General features: G+C 39.4%; 1 protein-coding gene across 2 annotated transcripts in view; it reads right to left on the minus strand.

Moving 5' to 3' along the window:
- The window catches only part of LOC124163318 (protein TANC2), a 529,785-nt gene that overhangs the window by 160,209 nt on the left and 349,976 nt on the right, over positions 1 to 19,600 (minus strand). For both annotated transcript variants that reach the window (XM_046540135.1, XM_046540134.1), the window contains one exon: positions 11,537 to 11,656. In XM_046540135.1, coding sequence (XP_046396091.1) covers positions 11,537 to 11,656 — 120 coding nt within the window. The remainder of the gene's footprint in view (positions 1 to 11,536; positions 11,657 to 19,600) is intronic.

Below are 19,600 nucleotides of genomic sequence, written 5' to 3' on the forward strand. Positions count from 1 at the left end.
ATGTGTCAAAGTGTAGAACATATGAAAAGTATGTGCCAAATAATTCTAAGGTTCCCTTGTTACCACATGTAGTTCCTACTCAGAGATATAAGAAAATTGGAGCTGATTTGTTTAGTTTTGGTAGTAAGGATTATCTAGCAGTTGTTGATTATTTTTCTCACTTAATACGATAAAACTTTGTCCTATTGCTAGTAAGCCCAGTCATGCTGTCATTGAAGCATTTCAAAATGTATTTACTCATCATGGTTATCCCAATGTTGTCGTTGCGGATAATAACCCATTCCCTTCATTTGAATGTAAAAAATATGTTGCTAAGCATGAGGCTCAGCTAGTTAAAATTAGTACCTACCATACTATCATAGGTTGAATGGTCTTGCTGAGAAAGCTGTTGGACTCAGTAAGCTTATTCTTAGGAAAAGCATTGACAATAGGTTTGATTACAGGGAAATGTTGCTGCATTATAATAATGGTCCTTTACCTGGACTATTGGTATCCCCAGCCTAAATACTTAATAGTAGAATGTTGAGGATATCCCTACCAGTTAGCTCTAAGCTTCTATAACCTAAGGTCCAAGTCAAAATACCCCACCTTTTAGAGCTAAAGCAGGCTATGGCAAAGCAAGTTCATGATAATCATGTTCAATGTTATATTGTGGAGTTTGTTCCAGGGAAGGAGGTAGTAAGTACCGTATAAGCACGTGTAAGAGGCGCACCCCTATTTTGAGCATCGGAGCTAAAGAAAAAAATACTTTTCGGCATTTTTTTACACTATCGCACAGTATTGAACACTTATGCCTGGACTTTCAACAGTCACCAAAATTTCCACTTTCATTACTAATTATTAACGTGGCGTTTTTCAGCTAAATTTACAAGATACGCATGGCGCTCGGAGATGAGTAGGTATTCACTTGTAGTCTTAACCTTATGATGCTTACTAGGGACGGTCAGATCGGATACCTCAGATCCAAATATCTTTATTTTATTTTATTTCACACACCACCGAAAACAGCACTGCTCTGTCTTTACATCAGGGTTGATAACATTTAACAATCACAAACATCCATGCCCTGGATAAGGGTAACTTACCCAGGCGGGATTCGAACCCACAACCTTCGGATTGGGAGGCGAGGACTTTACCCAGCCACCACCAAGGCCAGCAATATTATCCACGAATAATGCCCCTAACCTTAATGTACTTCGGATCCAAATTTGTCGAAGAAATTGAATCTGTATCCGAAATTTTCAATCCATTCTTTCGTGAATGCAACGTCCCATAAGAGGGAGTATAGAGAGTTCCGATCCTCTCTTCGCATACGTCATTGCACTGCGATGATTATCCTGCTCACTAACAATTTTTTTAAAGCTCTCATAGGAGTATTGCAATAGAATTGCAGCCGTGGAAAATTTTAAGGCAAAACATGACAGGCACACAGCGTGAATCTTCCCAAGAGAGGACTACAAACAAGGGAATCTCAGCGCCATAAGATAATAACCACGGCATAAATTTTGCAAAATCACCCCGGCCCTACATCAGCCCATGCCTCTGTCGCTATTTTTCCTTTCCAAGAACCCACAGGTCATATATCACTTGCCTCAACAGAAAATATCAAGTTACGCGGGAACAATGGAAACGTGATTCATCTCTACCCCATCTCACCAACTGACCTAGTTCAGTTTCCCAGCTTCAATTCTCCCAGTTTCTGGAGCCAAAATCCTAGGTGAGCCACCTTCTGAGCCCGAAGATATCTTGATAGCTTTCAATAATTGTACGATACGCATGAGGTTCAAAAAAGAAAGAGATCTAACACGACACATATCTGACAGCATTTGAGTTTTTTAAACTCTAATTGATTGACACAAAGATTTATAGTTACAAGGCTACTAATTCAAAATAGCCAAACAGCACAATTTTGGAAGAAACAAGCGTAGCATGAGTGCATTCAAACAAGGCAAGACGGACTGGAAACTTCAGGCAACTCAAACTGCATATATCATATTACTGCGCCTTGCCCCTTCGCTTTGAAGGCATCAACATCACATGCAAGATCGGACGTGTTCTTCCCTTTCTCCTTCACCCCTAGCTTCATTGCGTGAAAGACACGGAGGGAGCGCGCTCCTTCCCCTCGACCTCTCCTTCAGCGCTCTTCACTTACAAACATTTCCGATTTCTTCTATCTGCCTTTTAGTCCAACAGTGCACACACTCGATTGAATTTTTAAACAGCAGGTTTTAACTCCAATATAATTTTCAATTGCAATAACCCTTATAATAGCGTCTGAAAATGATTTCTGAAAAATCAGGCCCTTAGCATGGAATGGAAATAGGGAACTTGCATATATTTCAGATATAATCGATAGCCCCAAAAGTATATAAAAATATATGTTTGCATACCTCGGTGAAAGTTTTTTTAATTATTTTATGACATGGTTTGCGATATTTAATGAATCAAAGCTCACGAGAATTTTCAAATGCAAGTGAGAGGCGAAAGCCCCCGATGATTGGCTGGTAGAAAAGTGACGTCATAGTTCAGTACGAGGAGGCACGGCCATAATAGAGGTTGCATACTTGAATACATGCGACGGCATGGTTATGATTCATTTATTGAAGTGCAGACGTATCGGAGTTGTTCATTGTGACTTCAGGGCTATTATTTGATCTATTACTCCTCCATTGAAAGCGAGAGATTGCGTAAAGATGAAGGAATATGGTTATTCTTAGGCTGATCCTGGCAAGCTTTCTATTACTGATTCCATCATGATAACAGGGTATTTTAGTGAAACTGTAGACTTTGTCGGCGCGGAAAGTCGATGCCGAGAAATGGAAAGGTAGCTGATGTGCATCTGAAATGTTTTATAGTTCATAACAAAGTGAGACTTGCGTATAATATTGGCGAAAGCGTATACTCATGTGAAATGTGTATTCTTTTGGCAGTCCCGTAGAGAGTTTTATGGTGAACTTATTTCCACCTCGAAGCTGTCGATGATACTTACGACTTAAAAATATCTTGCCTGGAGGGCGACAGGAAGCTCTGAGGAAGCCAGACTATTAATGTTTCAATTTAGTAGCGATAATATAGACGAACTTCCAACACAATCTACCATCTTGTGACTCAAAACCCCGAAGCCACTTCCTGTTCTGCAGAAAGAATCGGTCAATCGCACTTCGATCAATATAATAAACACAACGTCTTCAGGTGTTAATAAGTTACTTTTGTAATGAAATCCTTCCTATATTAGCATTAAAATATGAATGTTTTCCAAACAGAGTCTTTAATACATTTTGGGAGCTTTTCTCACGATATATCTGAAACCTACTCTAAAGGCGAACTCATCGTCATTGCGATCGGTTGTCACTTAAAAATTCCCTATCGGAAATCCTAGAGGGATGACCTTCGACGATGACCATGACCTGCACTCTCACTATCACTGGAACCCGCTTTGAAAATATCATCCCAATCCAATTTCTATTTGGTTTTAACTGAGGAAAGAGTAACATAGAACTGCACATTCTTTGGGCAACTTTGGGTTTGACTTTCCCTCAAACACCCCATTTCCCCTGTGGTGCACATCAGTCCCATCTTTATACAATGGCCTAACAACCTTTAAATGGATCCTTGGTTTATCCTGACAACCAACTAAATGGAAATTGCTGATCCACACGTCTTCCTCTATCTCCACAGTTTCCAAATCAAGGGCCGCAGAACATTCCTCTTGTGACTCAACTTTTTCTGAAAAGCAAGCTACGGCGTAGAATAAAATCAAAGAATGCTGCGATTCATTTTTTGTGACCACCTCTGGATTCCATTCTTTTTCCATCTACAACCTCCTTCATCTTTCGGGGTAAACTATGGGACAAGATAATGTTTAAATATTTTCAGTAATTTATAACAAATATATGTTCTAAAAATACCCAAAAGCCATTTTATTAATCCGCACTGATGAGTGTAAATTAATGTGGAAGATGAATGCTGTAGACGTAGTAGTTTTCCTTAGGTTGAGTTGCAAAGTTCATGAAGTTGACAAAACGGCTAATTTTTCGGTGCGCGGAGTCATTTATTGCACTGGCCGTGTCTACATTTTTCAATTTTTTTGTAATAAAATAAATCAGAATTTAGGATAAAATTTCCTTTAAAATGACGTATAGTTCATTATTATAGCATGCAGTGAAGCCAGGATATAAATTTGCAAAGTACATCGGCACATCATTTTGACGCCGACAGCAGAAGAAAACGCTGTCTTCTTGGCTGGCACTCGAATGCATGAGGATCAACGTTGCTCTATATTTTCATATTTCCTCCCTTGATTTTAAGCATCATGGAATTTTCTATGTCCTTCCGTAACTGAAATTGAACAAGTTCCATTAATAATTTAAGTCCATCATAACCATCGGGAAACACCTATCTCGATTTTTGTTGTGAAGTTGAGTTTTTATTCTATGGCAGCCGAATTATCGAAAAATCTGTTTAAAGTTATTCAGTCGATGAAATATGGAAATATTATTTATATTAAAGTTATCTTTGCTCACATAGTACACGGGTTTATCATTCCGTTTATTATACTCTTATTTTTCCGTAACGCTCATCCCGACAGACGGCATGCATCGAGGCTTTTCTTCTAATTTCCTCCGTGGGGATGCAGATGAAATTTTTTTCTGGGATGTTATTGCACAAAGGAACAATGCACCACTTGTAATTTTTCCTTATTTCACACATGTTCTCCCTTAAACGCAGCGTGGCTCTTCCAAACCTGCAGTTACTGGGCTTGGATCTTGGACTCCTACTGAACTACTATGACGTCACGGCCAAAGATTAGTGGGGGCTGTATTTTTTAGCCCGCGAAACTCGGGAGACTTTTGGGAGTCATTTTCTAGTGTATAAACTGAATTTTAAGCGGAAAAAAGTATATTGCGGTACTAAGTGTTTACTGTGGTATATCAGCATACTGTTTATAAAAAGGATGCAATTTTCCTATCACTCGGCAAGACAGACGTTGACTATTGCCAAGGTATTGTCCTTCAAAACCGCGTGTTTCTCTACATTTGATAAACGATTACTATATGCAGTATAAATGTCGCAGAATGCCCACTCGTAGCAGTAAATATAGCATGCCCTTCGGAGTGAAATACCCTTCACGATCTTTTGCATGTTCACCTCTGAGGTACCGACGTGACGGCAACAGCAAGTAAGAAACACAAAAGGGGCATTGTAAAAATACGTCACTAAGGGAGAAACTCCCCTGCCTCCCCTTTGTTTTTGACCTTGGTTTTTAGATGACTAACTCGCACAGAAAACCAAGGCCACTCAGTTCTCCTTGAACTTGCGACCGGCGAAGGGGAGGATGGGAAGGTAAGAAGTTTGTGTAAGAGGTGCACCCCCATTTTCGGCTGCAATTGCTGGGAAAAAATGTGCACCTCTTACATGCACTTACATGCGGTAAGTTAGAAAAAGAGGAAGTAGAATGGAGAAAGGCTGTTATCTTAAGACCAGCCAAAGAGCCCAGGCCATACTGGATTGTATTTAAGGGTACCACAAGGGCAATGCGGAGGAATGTCCGCCACTTGAAGAAGTCTCCAGCTAGCACATATTAAGTCATTGAGATAAGGTGAAAGGAAGAAATTAAGAAGGCGCTTATCAAGTAAGCTTTTTAGGGGTTTCTTACGGCCAGGCCGACACACACATCCAGAGTAATGACAAAATGGATGCCAAACTTTCAGCACTTCCGTAGATGTTGTTTAGATTCCATCGTTTTTGAGCAATCATTAAGGGATTTATGTATTATAATAATTTTTCCATTCTTGGCACTTCTATAATATGAGTAGAAATAACATCATACTGCCATAATTTGAAAATCATTCACATGTATGAACTGATGGCGAAACGACATTCATGAGAAAAACACTTAATTTCACAAGAATAGCGACGTAGAATAATATAAAAATGCCCGAAGGAATCTCTAATATACATATTGTAGTCATCAGGTTATCAAGCCATAAATTGAAATTCATAAATGTTACATTGTGTGGACCTTGAATAATTTCAGTTTTTCATACACATAACAAACAAGTTTTTCTACATGATTGGATTTTAAAGTGGTAACTACGCCTATTCTTATCATCAGCTGCCGTGGTGTAGTGGTCAGAGTACACGACGTCCAATACGTAGGTCATACGTTCAGTTCCCCCAGATGTTTTTTTTTTTTCTTTCCGCCGCAAGGATAAAGTACTTATACTATGTTTTATATCTTCACTAATTGGTCGCTTGCAATTATTAATTTTTTTCTATTCACGGGAAAATCTGTTATCAGTTGTTAAGCCCTTATAAAGACTCGCTTAATTTCACCGGCAGCCGTTAAATTCATGTTGGGATGAGCCACGTAGCATGTGTAGTACACTGTTCAGCCGCTTTTGGCGCTCCAACAGAAGTGTTTTACGTTGCCTGAGGATATTTGACGGCATTCCTTACCTATTCTTCCCTAACTTCTTACCCTTGCCTTATATAAACCCCTTAGCTTACATTAAGCTGCTTATCAATTTTTTCCATAAGAAAACCATAAGAAATGGTTAACTCTCTTACTTTGTGCTATCTGGGTCCACAAGTACGAGCCGTACAAGTCTTTGGCCGTATATACGCATTTAATTTCAGTGCCAGTAGTTAAGTTGGTGTATTTGTTCTGAATTTTGAGAAAGTGGAGCCATGGATATTCCAGAAGCCCACGGAGGAAGTGATCACAAAAACAATAATATAATATGAATATTGAGAGAAGGAACTACGTATAATAGGTTGTTTTTTCATTATGATGGTCAAGTTCTAATGAATCGCCCTCGCATGCAACAGTGCTAGGTTGGCGGTTGGCATATAATACTGATTCATAAAACCATTTAAATATTAATTTAGCCGTCGTGAGAACGGCTCCACAGTAGAGTTTTCTGCAAATATCGTTTGAAGCATATTGTGAGCCTAAAATGATTGCTTAGGCCAATCTGAGTGAAATGACGTAACTTTCAAGCATAATTTTCTCCACCTTCCCATTAACATTGTTGAAGATATTCCCGAAATAATATATACTTATCGTATGCACATGTTATTGCGATATTCTCTCGCAGTGCAAGCAGGAACAATCTCGGCACAGAAACAGTTGGTCGTAAAATTTTTTGCATCAAACATGCAGAAGCATAAGGAGCGATGAGTGAAAAGTTCTCGGGAATTAGAACGACGATTTCATAGCATTGGTTTAATGTGTTGGTAGTTTACTAACATTTTCTCTTCATTATATTTACACGATTATCAATCATGACATAAACTGCTGCATCGATCGAAACTATTGAATTGATATAAAAGCCGCTTAGCCAAACTACGTACCGTATAAGCGCGTGTAAGAGGCGCACCTTTTTTCCCAGACATTGCAGCCGAAAATGGGGGTGCGCCTCTTACACAAACTTCTTATCTCCCCCCCCTCCCCTTCACCGGTCGCAAGTCCAAGGGGAACTGAGTGGCCTTGGTTTTCAGCGTGAGTCAGTCATCTGAAACCCTGGGTCAAAATCAAACTGCAGGTAGGGGAGTTTATCCCTTAGTGACGTCTTTTTTAAATGCTTCTGTTTGAATTTCTTGCAAGCATCGCGCCGTCACGTCGGTATCCCAGAGGTGAACATTGAAAAGATCGCGCGGGGTTTTTCGCTCCGGAGCGCGCGCTAAATTTGCTGCCACGAGTGGGAATCCCGCGGCATTTATACTGCATAGTATAATCGCTTATCAAACGTATAGAAACACGTCGTTTTGAAGGACATACCTGGTTAATAGTCAACATCTGTCTTGCCGAGCAATTTCCATTACGCTGAGCACCTGATTTTTCAAAAATCATCTTCAGACGCTAATATGAGGATTTTTGCAACTGAAAATTATATTGGTGTCTAAACCTGCGGTTTAAAAAATTCGAACGAGTGCGTTCATTGTTGGACTAAATGGTGGATAGAAGAAATCGGAAATGCTTATAAGTGAAGAGCGCTGAAGGCGAGGTCGAGGGGAAGGAGCGCGCTCCCTCCCCTCCGTATTTCAAGCTACGAGGCTATGAGCGAAGGAGCAAGGGAAGAATACGTCCGATCTTGCATGTGACGTCGTTGCCTTTAATGCGATGGGGCGAAGGCGCAGCAATGTGATATACGCAGTTTGCGTTGCCTGAAGTTTCCAGTCCGTCTCGTCTTGTTTGAATGCGCTTATGCTACGCTTGTTTCTTCCGAAATTGTGCTGTTTGGACTATGTTGAATATTAGTAGCCTTGTTTTAGCTATAAATCTTTGTGTCAATCAATTAGAGCTCAAAAAACTTAAATGCTGTCAGATAAACATCGCGTTAGGTCAAATTCTTTTTAGAACCTCGTGCGTGTCTTACAATTGCTGAAAGATATCGAGATATCTCCGAGCTCAGAAGGTGACTCACGTAGCATTTGACCTCCAGAAACTCGGAAAATTGAACCTGGTAGACCGAAAAAGGTCAGTTGGTGAGATGGGGTAGGGATGAAACACGTTTCAATTGTTCCCCTGTAACTTGAAATTTTCCTATTTTCATGTGGAGTCTCGGAAAGGAAAAAAACGGCAGAGGCATTGGCTGATGGAGGGCCGAGTGTAGTTCCGTTAGGCCCCTTGCACGCACACCTATTTTGGACAGCCGGTAAAATATCGGCCGATATTTTACGGGCGAAGCGATGCTTGCACACACGCCAGATTTTTACCGGTCAAACGATAAGTTGCTATGTTTTTTAGCCGGCGCCGGCGACCCACAGTGACAATGGCCGGCAGCTAACCGGCATTTTGCCGGTGCCGGCGCGTGGTCGGTACGTGTGCAAGCTCCAATGCTCTCCCATTGTTCACTATTGGAATGTGGACGGCCGATATTTTACCCGCCGTCCAAAATCGGTGCGTGTGCAAGGGGCCTTAAATCTACGACGTGGTTATTATCCTACGGCGCTGAGATTGCCCCCATTGTTGTCCAATCTCTTGGGAAGGTTCATGCTTTGTGCCTGTCGTGTTTTGCCTTAAAATTTTCCACGGCTGCAATTCTATTGCAATACTTCTGCGAGAGCTTTTAAACAAAATTGTTCGTGAGTAGGACAAGCAACGTAGAGCGATGGCGTATGCGAAGAGAGGATCGGAACTCTTTCTACTCCCTCTTATGCCGCTATTACCGCCGCAGTTATCAAAATTTCCTCTTTCAAATAGTACTGAAAGAGGAAATTTCGATTACTGTCGAAATTCCAGGCATACATCTGCAACACCGCATGATAGGATAAAAAAAATGCCGCAAAAGTTTTTCTTTATAGCTTCGATCCTCAAAATAGGGGTGCGCCTCTTACATGTGTGCGCCTCTTACACAAGCTTATACGGTATTTCTATTATGTATTATGAAAGCTGAAGGCACTCAGCATTTCGTAATTTACAAAACACATTAATTTCAACTAGAAGAAAAAGTCAGCCGAGAACGACTACATTATGTTTTCCCGCAGGTTACAAAATGAAACGAGCGATTTCATTGGTTCTAAAAGTAAAAACTGAGTTCGCACGAAATATTTCTCATACCCCATATCCGGTCTGAGAAAGCTACCAGAAATTCTCGGTATGAATTAGCTACTCCCAGTTAGGGAATAGGGTTGGTAGCCAATTCTAGTAGCTAGTTCGAAGCTACCATGACGGGAGCTTCGAGTTAGAGAAAAGACCCCCAGAATGTTATAGATACTATATAAAGAACATAGTGTTAAGATTTTTTTGGTTTTTAAAGTCAATTCTGTATGATTTCCTATATGGCAACTGTAACATAGTTCGTAAAACTTTTTCTTAAGTCGTAAAGATCTCTGCTGTGATTACTAATACCCCAGAATGTAATTCCGTACGAAATGAGGGACTGGAAATTGGCAAAATACAAACATTTAAGAATACTTATAGAGGAACTGGCCCTAAGGTATCTAATTTGGAATACAACACAGGATAACTTTGATTTTAGCCCTTCAATATGTGGCCTCTATTTCAGAGATTTGTCAACAACTCCACCAAGAAAACTTACATTATTCACAAAAGAAAGATTTGAGTTCATTAATTTTACACTAGGTTTAAAATGACAATTAAAATTAATACAAACTGACTTCTTTAGGTTAACAGAGAGCATATTTTCTTGAAGCCAGTCTTGAAGACTATGAGTTTTTAGTTATTTTTTCTTGTAGAGAGAAGTAATTTTGGGCCTGTATTAATATACTTGTCATCAGCATACAGATCAGTTTTTACTCACTGCTAGAAAATCATATCCTACGTAATTTATGATAATTTAATTGAATCATAATGAAAATAACTACTTAAACCCTATTGGAAAATTCTTATAAGAAAATTTCCTATCAGAAATTGGGCATTTTTCTTATAAGAAGTTTTCTTATAATAATTTTTCAATAAGAAAATTTCTTATCAGAAATTGGACGTTTTTCTTATAAGAATTTTTCTTGTAAGAATTTTTTTATAAGAAAATTTCTTATAAAGCAAAGCTTATATAATATTAACAAGTCTCATAAAAAGAAGCCTCCACTTCTTGGAACCATTTATGTCAAATACCATGCTGAGAACGCCAATAAATTAGCAGAACATTACTTAACAAAGAGTTATACATAATTTCTAAAAAAATCTTATAAGAATTTCTTAAATAATTATCAATTGCCAACATAAGTTATGGTGACTTAAATGCCAGCCGGATAAAAACCTTAAAGTTATGCGACCTGCACAACATTCTTATAGAATTCTATAAAAAATGCAAAGTTCTTATAGGAATTTCTGTAAGACATATAGAATCCCGTAATAATTTCGTAAGACTTATAGAATTCTATAAGAATTTTGTAAGACTTACAGAATCCTATAAGAATTTCTGTAAGACTTATAAGAAATTTCCAATAGGGAAAAGATTGCATTTTCACCTGAAAATATATGGCACAAACTACAAATATTAACCTACAAAGGTTATTTTGGAAACAGGATATGACCCTTGTTTTTCTTTTTTCTTCTCACTGAGTGATAGAGGGCGTCACAAATGGTGGTTTGGCAGGCTGCCATTACAATTTCGTAGGCGTTAGAAATAAATATCTATCTAATGCGTAAATAATAGTTGCTATTCACTACTGACCACAAAATTATTGAATTAAATTCTTATACTTAAATTTTCAATACATAGTTTCCTTAAATGGACAGGAATTTCTTTAGTGCTAAGATCGTTGTTGATATTTAACAATAAAGAATGGGTAGTCTAGGGTCGAGTGATTTGTGACTATTTTTCACAGCATATAATCAATGTGAAAGAGCTTTTTTTATTCTATCTTAGATAGCCACCGAAAACATTAAACAAGGCCACTTAAGACAGGAAAAGGGTGGTGGGAACAAAAGCAAACATTTTTTTAGCAAGTTATTAAAAAGGTTTGAAATTGCAAAACTCAATGTTGCGAAGTGCCTATTTTCCACTGACTTCGTATAATCAAGAGTTTACTGTATTAATATCATGCAGCTTCATTTTATACTTACTTGCAATTCAGGATTTGAAAGAAGGAGATCACGATATGCCACAAGCTGAGGGGCCTGGCATAGTTGTGCAGCAACTGAGTGAACAAAATCAGGAACCAGGCACGTGCTATTGTTTTCAGCCTGAAAAGAATTACAAATTTGTTTGCATTAACTCATTTCTTCCCAATGTTGCATGAACACAATGCAAACTTAGCGATTTTTTTTCTCTGTATTTGTTGTTGATACATAGTTCATATTTTTAACATAGGTAGTTCAATGATCTTTAAAATGTTATGAATTTTTCTCTAAAATAAATTTAATAACTTTTGTTTTTACAATGACATTTTCATTTATTGGTAAGTCGTTATTTTAGGCTATCTTCTAAGGTTATCTTCTAAGTCACATTATGTAAATCCTGAGACACTCAATGATTACATCTCTTTGCAAATGCGATGATGCATTTGTATTCTAGGCCATTGCAACCAATTGGGCAAATTCGACAAAGTGGTTTTCAAATTATTTGAGAATAAACAAAGTGTTGTGTTCACGCAACATTGGGAGGACCCTTATAGTTATCCAGGGCAAAGGCGTGTCGTTACGAGTCTTTTGGGACTGAAAAATAAAAAGCTTTTCAAGAAATGCTTCATCTCTATGGTGATAACTTAATTTAAGGCAATTGTACAATAATTTAGTCCTACATTTACATCTACATGCTGAAATATCTGTATTATGGTGTTCAGGTGGTGAGTTTTCACCAAGTTGTGATTGTATTTCATATGTTTAACTTCACATATTGAGCAAGATTAAATCAGCATTTTCTAATGCTATAACGGAAATTTACTGTGACCTAAACATAAAAGATGCATAAAAACTTTGCCATAGAGTTGTCCACAAAACACAGTGATTTCTGTAAGCATCTGCAATTCCAAGATATACTGGCATCCTAAGGTAAGAACGATCTGTTTACCACAGTTGACAGGCATGCTAAAAGCAAGTGAGTGTGTGAGGGTTAGGAAAGAGATCGTAGAGTCCTAGCCACATGGTGTTTGTTGACTAGGATTCAAAGAGAAGGGAAAAGAGCATGCTTATGCTGGGCAGAGATGGCTCCTGGCCTCGATCGATGGGTCTCCGTGCACAGCGGGGGTTGGCGAGTGAGCAAAAAGAATGCAGAAATAGGAGGGATCACATTATCACAGTATTTTCTGAGAAATTCATGCTCACTGGCCGCTGACCGTAATGAGCTGCAGGTCAGGCTCCAAATGAGGGTGCAGGTCGTTTGGAGAGAAATGTTTTGAGAACCATGTGATGAAGAATGCACTAGGGATCACAAAAAAAAAATATTTCCTGGTATATTGACTCAGGTAATGGCTCAAAGGGATAGCTTGAACGGGGTATCTTTATACCATAAAGTCCAGTTACGACCACTCACTCACTCATACAAATGTTTGGGGTGAATGAGATAAGATACGACAAAAAGTCTAATGACGACCCCTCAAAAATTGTTTAATACCCCAGGAAAAATTATGAAAACGCTAAATTTCCCATTATATACCCATCTATTCTCTTAAAATTGAGTATGGGGATTGGTTCAAAAAATGGCCACCAAAATCCAATGGCGGCGCGGCGTTCAGATACAAACAAAACTTCATAGCAAGATATTTGTTTATGGTAAAGGATTTAAAATGAAAAGATAGATACACGAATTAAAACAAAAACATGATGAAGATAAGGTAGGAAATTTACAAAGTAATTTTTGAAAAGTCAATTTCTTAATGGCTTCTTTCCTTATGGTCAAAAATTTGTTTACATCAAAGGCGTTTATTCAAACGAAAAGAGGAGATACATAAGGTAGGAAATCGCTCATTGTTTTTGATAACTTATATATTCCTGTAATATTTCAAACCCTGCCGCGTGAACGGCGGTGAAATATACAAGAATTGCCATGAGAAAAAATTCCCCTGGACCGGGAATCGAACCTCGGACCTTTGGCTTTCTGGGCCACTGTGCAGGCCACTACGCTATCCAGGTTCTTTAATTCCCATGGCAATTATACCGAGGCTCATGGCACTAGGTGATAGGCCCTCGCGGTCCATCAAGGATGGCAACGCGAGCACAGGTTTGAGGCTCTCGACCGGTTGTGGCTTCTTGGAATTCTTCCTCCCTCGCGTTGCTATCCTTGATGGACCACGAGGGCCTATCACCTAGTGCCATGAGCCTCGGCATAATTGCCATGGGAATTAAAGAACCTGGATAGGGTAGTGGTCTGCGCAGTGGCCCGGAAAGCCAAAGGTCCGAGGTTCGATTCCCGGTGCAGGGGAATTTTGTTTATGGCAATTCTTGTATATTATATATTCCTGTCTTGTTGCCGATTCACGATTGGAGTCGAAAATTTCTAAACAAACCTTCCATTAAAGAAAGGTAAGTAAAAATGATTTTATTTTCATTTATTGTTATATTGATAACTTTTATTTTTTTACATTCTTTTTTCCGTTAATATCCTTTATAATGTGCAATGTTATCCGTGAGTTTGTGCATCAAGGCAGTGAATAATATAATAATAATAATAATAATAATAATTTTTATTGTTCTGTTGGTCCAAGGAATAGAACATAGAACATGGTCAAGAGAATATTACAGATAAAAAGAGATACCAAACACACAAAAAACGACACAGATCAATTATACATTATCACACATATATTCGTATAATATGGAGGATAATTCTTGTTGACTGTAGTTCCTGCCTTGTTACCAATACACGATTGCAATTGAAAGATTTAAAAACAAACCTTCCATAAAAGACAAGTAGGTAAAAATGAATTTATTTTCATTGATTTTGGTAGGGATAACATTTTTTTTTTCTTTTTTCTGTAAATACCCTTTTTAATATGCAATGTTATCTAGTCATATTCTACTCACCAGAAGATTTTATCAGAAGATCATATTGGTAATTAAAGCTGTTTAGTAGAGATAGGTTGAATAGCAGATTTCTCAAACTCGAATATCGAATTCGAATATTAAATTATTGCTCGAATATTCGAATACCTCGAGTACTAGAATTGCGCAAAGCATATTAATTGTACGTTTTTTCTTCTATTTCCCTTAATGAATGTATACATAAAAAGGTATACAGTGGAACCTCGATCTATCGTTTTTCAGGGGGACGAAAAAAGCAATGAATGCGGGATTGTTTGACTAGGTTCCCTATGCAGCAGGAAATCCAGGATTTTGGCGCGTAATTGAGATTTCCTTTAAAGGATTCAAACCGGAATTTAGCTGATTAATGGAATATTTTAATTTTTATGGAAACAATTTGGGCTTATAGTTGATTCAACTAACATCTCTTTCAAATATACTAAGGGGACACACCACCTCGCAAAAAAATGATTGCATGCCATCTCGGCTTTTACACTGCTACAATGGATTTCTGTCTGATGTATATATTCTTATATACCAAACGCCATTCCAGCGGCACGCCGATCTGATACTCGGCTTCATCCAACTTCTTATTTTCAACGGGTAGCTCGCTTTACCCTCACTCCTACTGTCAAGTGCTAGCAGGCAAACCGAGGCATTTTGCAAAATACAGGCGCTTCTCCACCGGATTTTCTTCAATTATTTTCAGTCCATCTTTGGAAGTTCTCACGAGATAAGCAGATAAATTCAAATTGCTAGCGGGGAGAAACCAAATACAGTGAGTCCTCGTTTAACGTCACTTACCGTTCCTGAAAAATGTGACGATAAACGAAATGACGTTAATCGAAACATAATATCCCATAAGAAACAATGTAAAAAGTGAATATTGGCTCCTAGACCTCACAATTCCTACGCGAAAAAAAATGTTAGCGTATCATATCTGGGGCATTTTTTAAGATGGCAATGCCAAATTATCGCATAAATACGAGTTCCTGTCTTCATCGACGACAATAGCAGCAGTGACATAAATCCTTCGCCATTTTTGTATCTTCCAGCATTTGCTTTTTGGCTTCGCCATGGTGGTTGCCCGAGTGAGCATCGCCTGGGCATCATAATCACTGAAACATCGTCGCAGTTACAGGAACCAAAATTATTGTGAACTCGGCAAAAAAAGTGACGACAAAAACTCCGAGTTCTACATGGAAAATGCCTTGAAATCACTTTTTAGGTTCCTGCAAACCATTATGTCAAGTAAAACCTTGCGCACCTACGTAAGAATTCATTTTGCAGATTTTTTTGCTAAAACCGTAATCGCAATTAGGAATAAACACACCGTTTTACACTTTGCTTAAACTGACTGTATTACCGCCCACAAAACGAACAACCTGCAACGCCTGCCGCTGCGCCTTTTTTTTCGCGCGAAATTTAAAAGACTTGACGTTATCGCGAAGCGTAGGTGCGATAAACGAATGACGGTCTCAAAATTTTCATGACGTTATCGCAAAATGACCTTAAATGGGGTGACGTAGAACGAGGACTCACTGTATCCTGAGAAAATATCCCTTCGACTGTGACAATATATAGATGTATAACATAACTCAAAAATTGTAACTTGATATACGTTTTCGAAAGAAAATACCGCATCAACTTCCGAGAAGCTCAGTTGCGAGGATATCGAGTTTCGCCAGAATGCTAAGTCTGCGTCGTATTTTGACATTTATTTCCTTGCGTAAAATGCTTAAATAAAGTCCGAAATAAGTCGTATTTGGTCTTATTCTTTTTGAAATTATGGGCACATTACTAATATTTCAATCCAATAAAGGTGTAATATCAATTGATGAGAGTCATTGTTAGACACCTTTTGTGCTAATAGATGACTCATGCAGCGGTTGACCTCCAGAAATGGGGAACTTCGAAGCAGGTAGGCAGAAAAAGGTCAGTGGGGGAGAAAGAAGGAAGGGTGAAACACGATTCTATTATTCTCCTGTAACTTGATATTTTCTTTTGAAGCTTTTGATTCTTGGTCTTCGTAATACAAACCCTGCGTGAGCTGGGGCCTTTTGTTTGATTTCGAAGAGGAGGAAAGCGTCGGAGGAGGGGCCGAGGGATGATGGATGGAGGGGGTGGCAGATTTTGGGAATCGTGCTATGTAGTTACTATCCCACGGCACTGAGGTTCTCCTGGTGGGGGAATCGGGGATTTTCGGATTTTTTCACCCTATCATTTTCGGTTCCCCACGCCAAACTCTTTTCACTGCTCTAATCCACGAATTTGATGTAATTCGTCAACTTGCCTAAAATGGCACTGCGTGCACCAAACGACTACATTTCTCTACATTTTTCCGAATCAACTACCAACAACGTGCGTGCGACAGTGTATGATGCGAAATTCAAAGTATTCGAGGTATTCGAGACGGTACCTTTAGCATAACTATTCGAGACCTTGAATATCGAATACCGTATAAGCGCGTGTAAGAGGCGCACCTTTTTCCCCAGATATTGCAGCCAAAAATGGGGGTGCGCCTCTTACACAAACTTCTTATCTTCCCCACCCCCCCCCCTCCCCTTCACCGGTCGCAAGTCCAAGGGGAACTGAGTGGCCTTGGTTTTCAGCGTGAGTCAGTCATCTGAAACCCTGGGTCAAAATCAAGCGGCAGGCAGGGGAGTTTCTCCCTTAGTGACGTATTTTTAAAATGCTCCTGTTTGAATTTCTTGCAAGCATCGTGCCGTCACGTCGGTACCCCAGAGGTGATCATTGAAAAGATTGCGCAAGGTGATTCGCTCCGGAGCGCGCGCTAAATTTATTGCCACGAGTGGGCATCCCGCGGCATTTATACTGCATATAGTAATATTGGTGTCAAAACCTGCGGTTGAAAAAATTCGAACGAGTGTGCTCATTGTTGGACTTAATGGTGGATAGAAGAAATCGGAAATGCTTATAAGTGAAGAGCGCTGAAGGAGAGGTCGAGGGGAAGAGAGCTCCCTCCCCTCCGTATTTAAAGCTACGAGCGAAGGAGCAACGGAAGAATGCGTCCGATCTTGCATGTGACGTCGTTGCCTTTAAAGTGAAGGGTCGAAGGCGCAGCAATGTGATATACGCAGTTTGCGTTGTCTGAGTTTCCATTCCGTCTCGTCTTGTTTGAATGCGCTTATGCTATGCTTGTTTCTTCCGAAATTGTGCTGTTTGGACTATGTTGAATATTAGTAGCCTTATTTTAGCTATAAATCTTTGTGTCAATCAATTAGAGCTCAAAAAACTTAAATGCTGTAAGATATATGTCGCGTTAGGTCTAATTCTTTTTAGAACCTCGTGCGTGTCATACAATTGCTGAAAGATGTCGAGATATCTTCGAGCTCAGAAGGTGACTCACGTAGCATTTGACCTCCAGAAACTCAGGGAATTGAACCTGGTAGACCGAAAAAGGTCAGTTGGTGGAATGGGGTAGGGATGAAACACGTTTCCATTGTTCCCCTGTAACTTGATATTTTCCTGTGGAGGCTCGGAAAGGAAAAAAACGGCAGAGGCATTAGCTGATGGAGAGCCGAGTGTAGTTCCGTTAGGCCCCTTACACACACAGATTTTGGACGGCCGGTAAAATATTGGCCGATATTTTACCGGCGAAGCGATGCTTGCACACACGCCGGATTTTTACCGGTCAAACGATACGTTGCTAAGTTTTTGAGCCGGCGTCAGCGATCCACAGTGACAATAGCCGGCAGCTAACCGGCATTTTGCCGGTGCCGGCGTGTGGTCGGTACGTGTGCAAGCTCCAATGCTCTCCCATTGTTCACTATTGGAATGTGGACGACCGATATTTTACTGGCCGTCCAAAATCGGTGCGTGTGCAAGGGGCCTTAAATCTTCGACGTGGTTATTATCCTACGGCGCTGAGATTGCCCCGATTGTTGTTCAATCTCTTGGGAAAGCTCATGCCATTTGCCTGTCGTGGTTTGCCTTAAAATTTTCCACGGCTGCAATTCTATTGCAATACTCCTGCGAGAGCTTTTAAACAAAATTGTTTGTGAGTAGGACAAGCAACGTAGAGCGATGGCGTATGCAAAGAGAGGATCGGAACTCTTTCTACTCCCTCTTATGCCGCCGCAGTTATCAAAATTTCCTCTTTCAAATAGTACTGAAAGAGGAAATTTCGATAACTGTTGAAATTCCAGGCATATGTCTGCAACACCGCACGATAGGATAAAAAAAATGTCGCAAATTTTTTTTTCTTTATAGCTTCGATCCTCAAAATAGGGGTGCGCCTCTTACACGTGTGTGCCTCTTACACAAGCTTATACGGTACTTTCTAGTATTCGAGGTATTTGAGTATTCGTGGATTCTATTCGCATATCTCTACTGTTTAGAGATGTTTGTACAACCCGGCTCATTAAAACTTTAAATAGAGGTATTCCTGAAGTGGTATCATTCGCGATCATGATAAATTATCTTTTGATAAAATTCATCATACTAGCCACAATTCATGCAAAGGATCTCCACTTAGCATATTTGCACTGGATATTGATATGCAGTTTTTACGTAATTCATAATTCTATTGTGTGTATCATCCCCTCTTAAGCTTGTGAAGAGAAACCGCAACTACACCTTATTCATATTTCAAGAAATTGGTTGAGTAATGTGAAAAATAATTAAGAAACGTTTTTTTTAAATATTTATCATGGCAACCGATTATTCAATCATTTTTTTGGGAGGTATCATGGGGTTATCAGGGGTTTTAATAAGTGGTAGGGGCGGTGAACACCCGTTGAATTGTGACGAAAACTACTCGGAAAGGCAACTTTAAAAATTTTTTACTTTTTTTGGCGAGGTTCAAGGAGGTGATCGGGGGTTTTCAGGTATTTATTCCCGTATGGTTTACGGTGGACCGCCCTCACCAAATATTCTGGATCTAGAGCTCAGAGGGGACGGGTAGTGCGGCGTAATGTTTGCAAGAAGTTACCAAATAGGAGACTTAATGGCATATTTTACATTTGGGGGGGTTTCAGGGGGATACTGGGGGTTTATATGTGTGTACTCCTGGTGGTCACCAGTTGTTCACATTAATTCCGTAGAGATGAGTCGTTGGGGTTAGAACCAGTGATGGAATAGTGATGATAAGTACCCAAAAAGTAGACTTATATGCAAAATTTTATTTTTTGGGGGGTGTATGTGGGT

This window comes from Ischnura elegans, chromosome 8 (assembly GCF_921293095.1).
Source record: "Ischnura elegans chromosome 8, ioIscEleg1.1, whole genome shotgun sequence".
Classification (NCBI taxonomy): domain Eukaryota; kingdom Metazoa; phylum Arthropoda; class Insecta; order Odonata; family Coenagrionidae; genus Ischnura; species Ischnura elegans.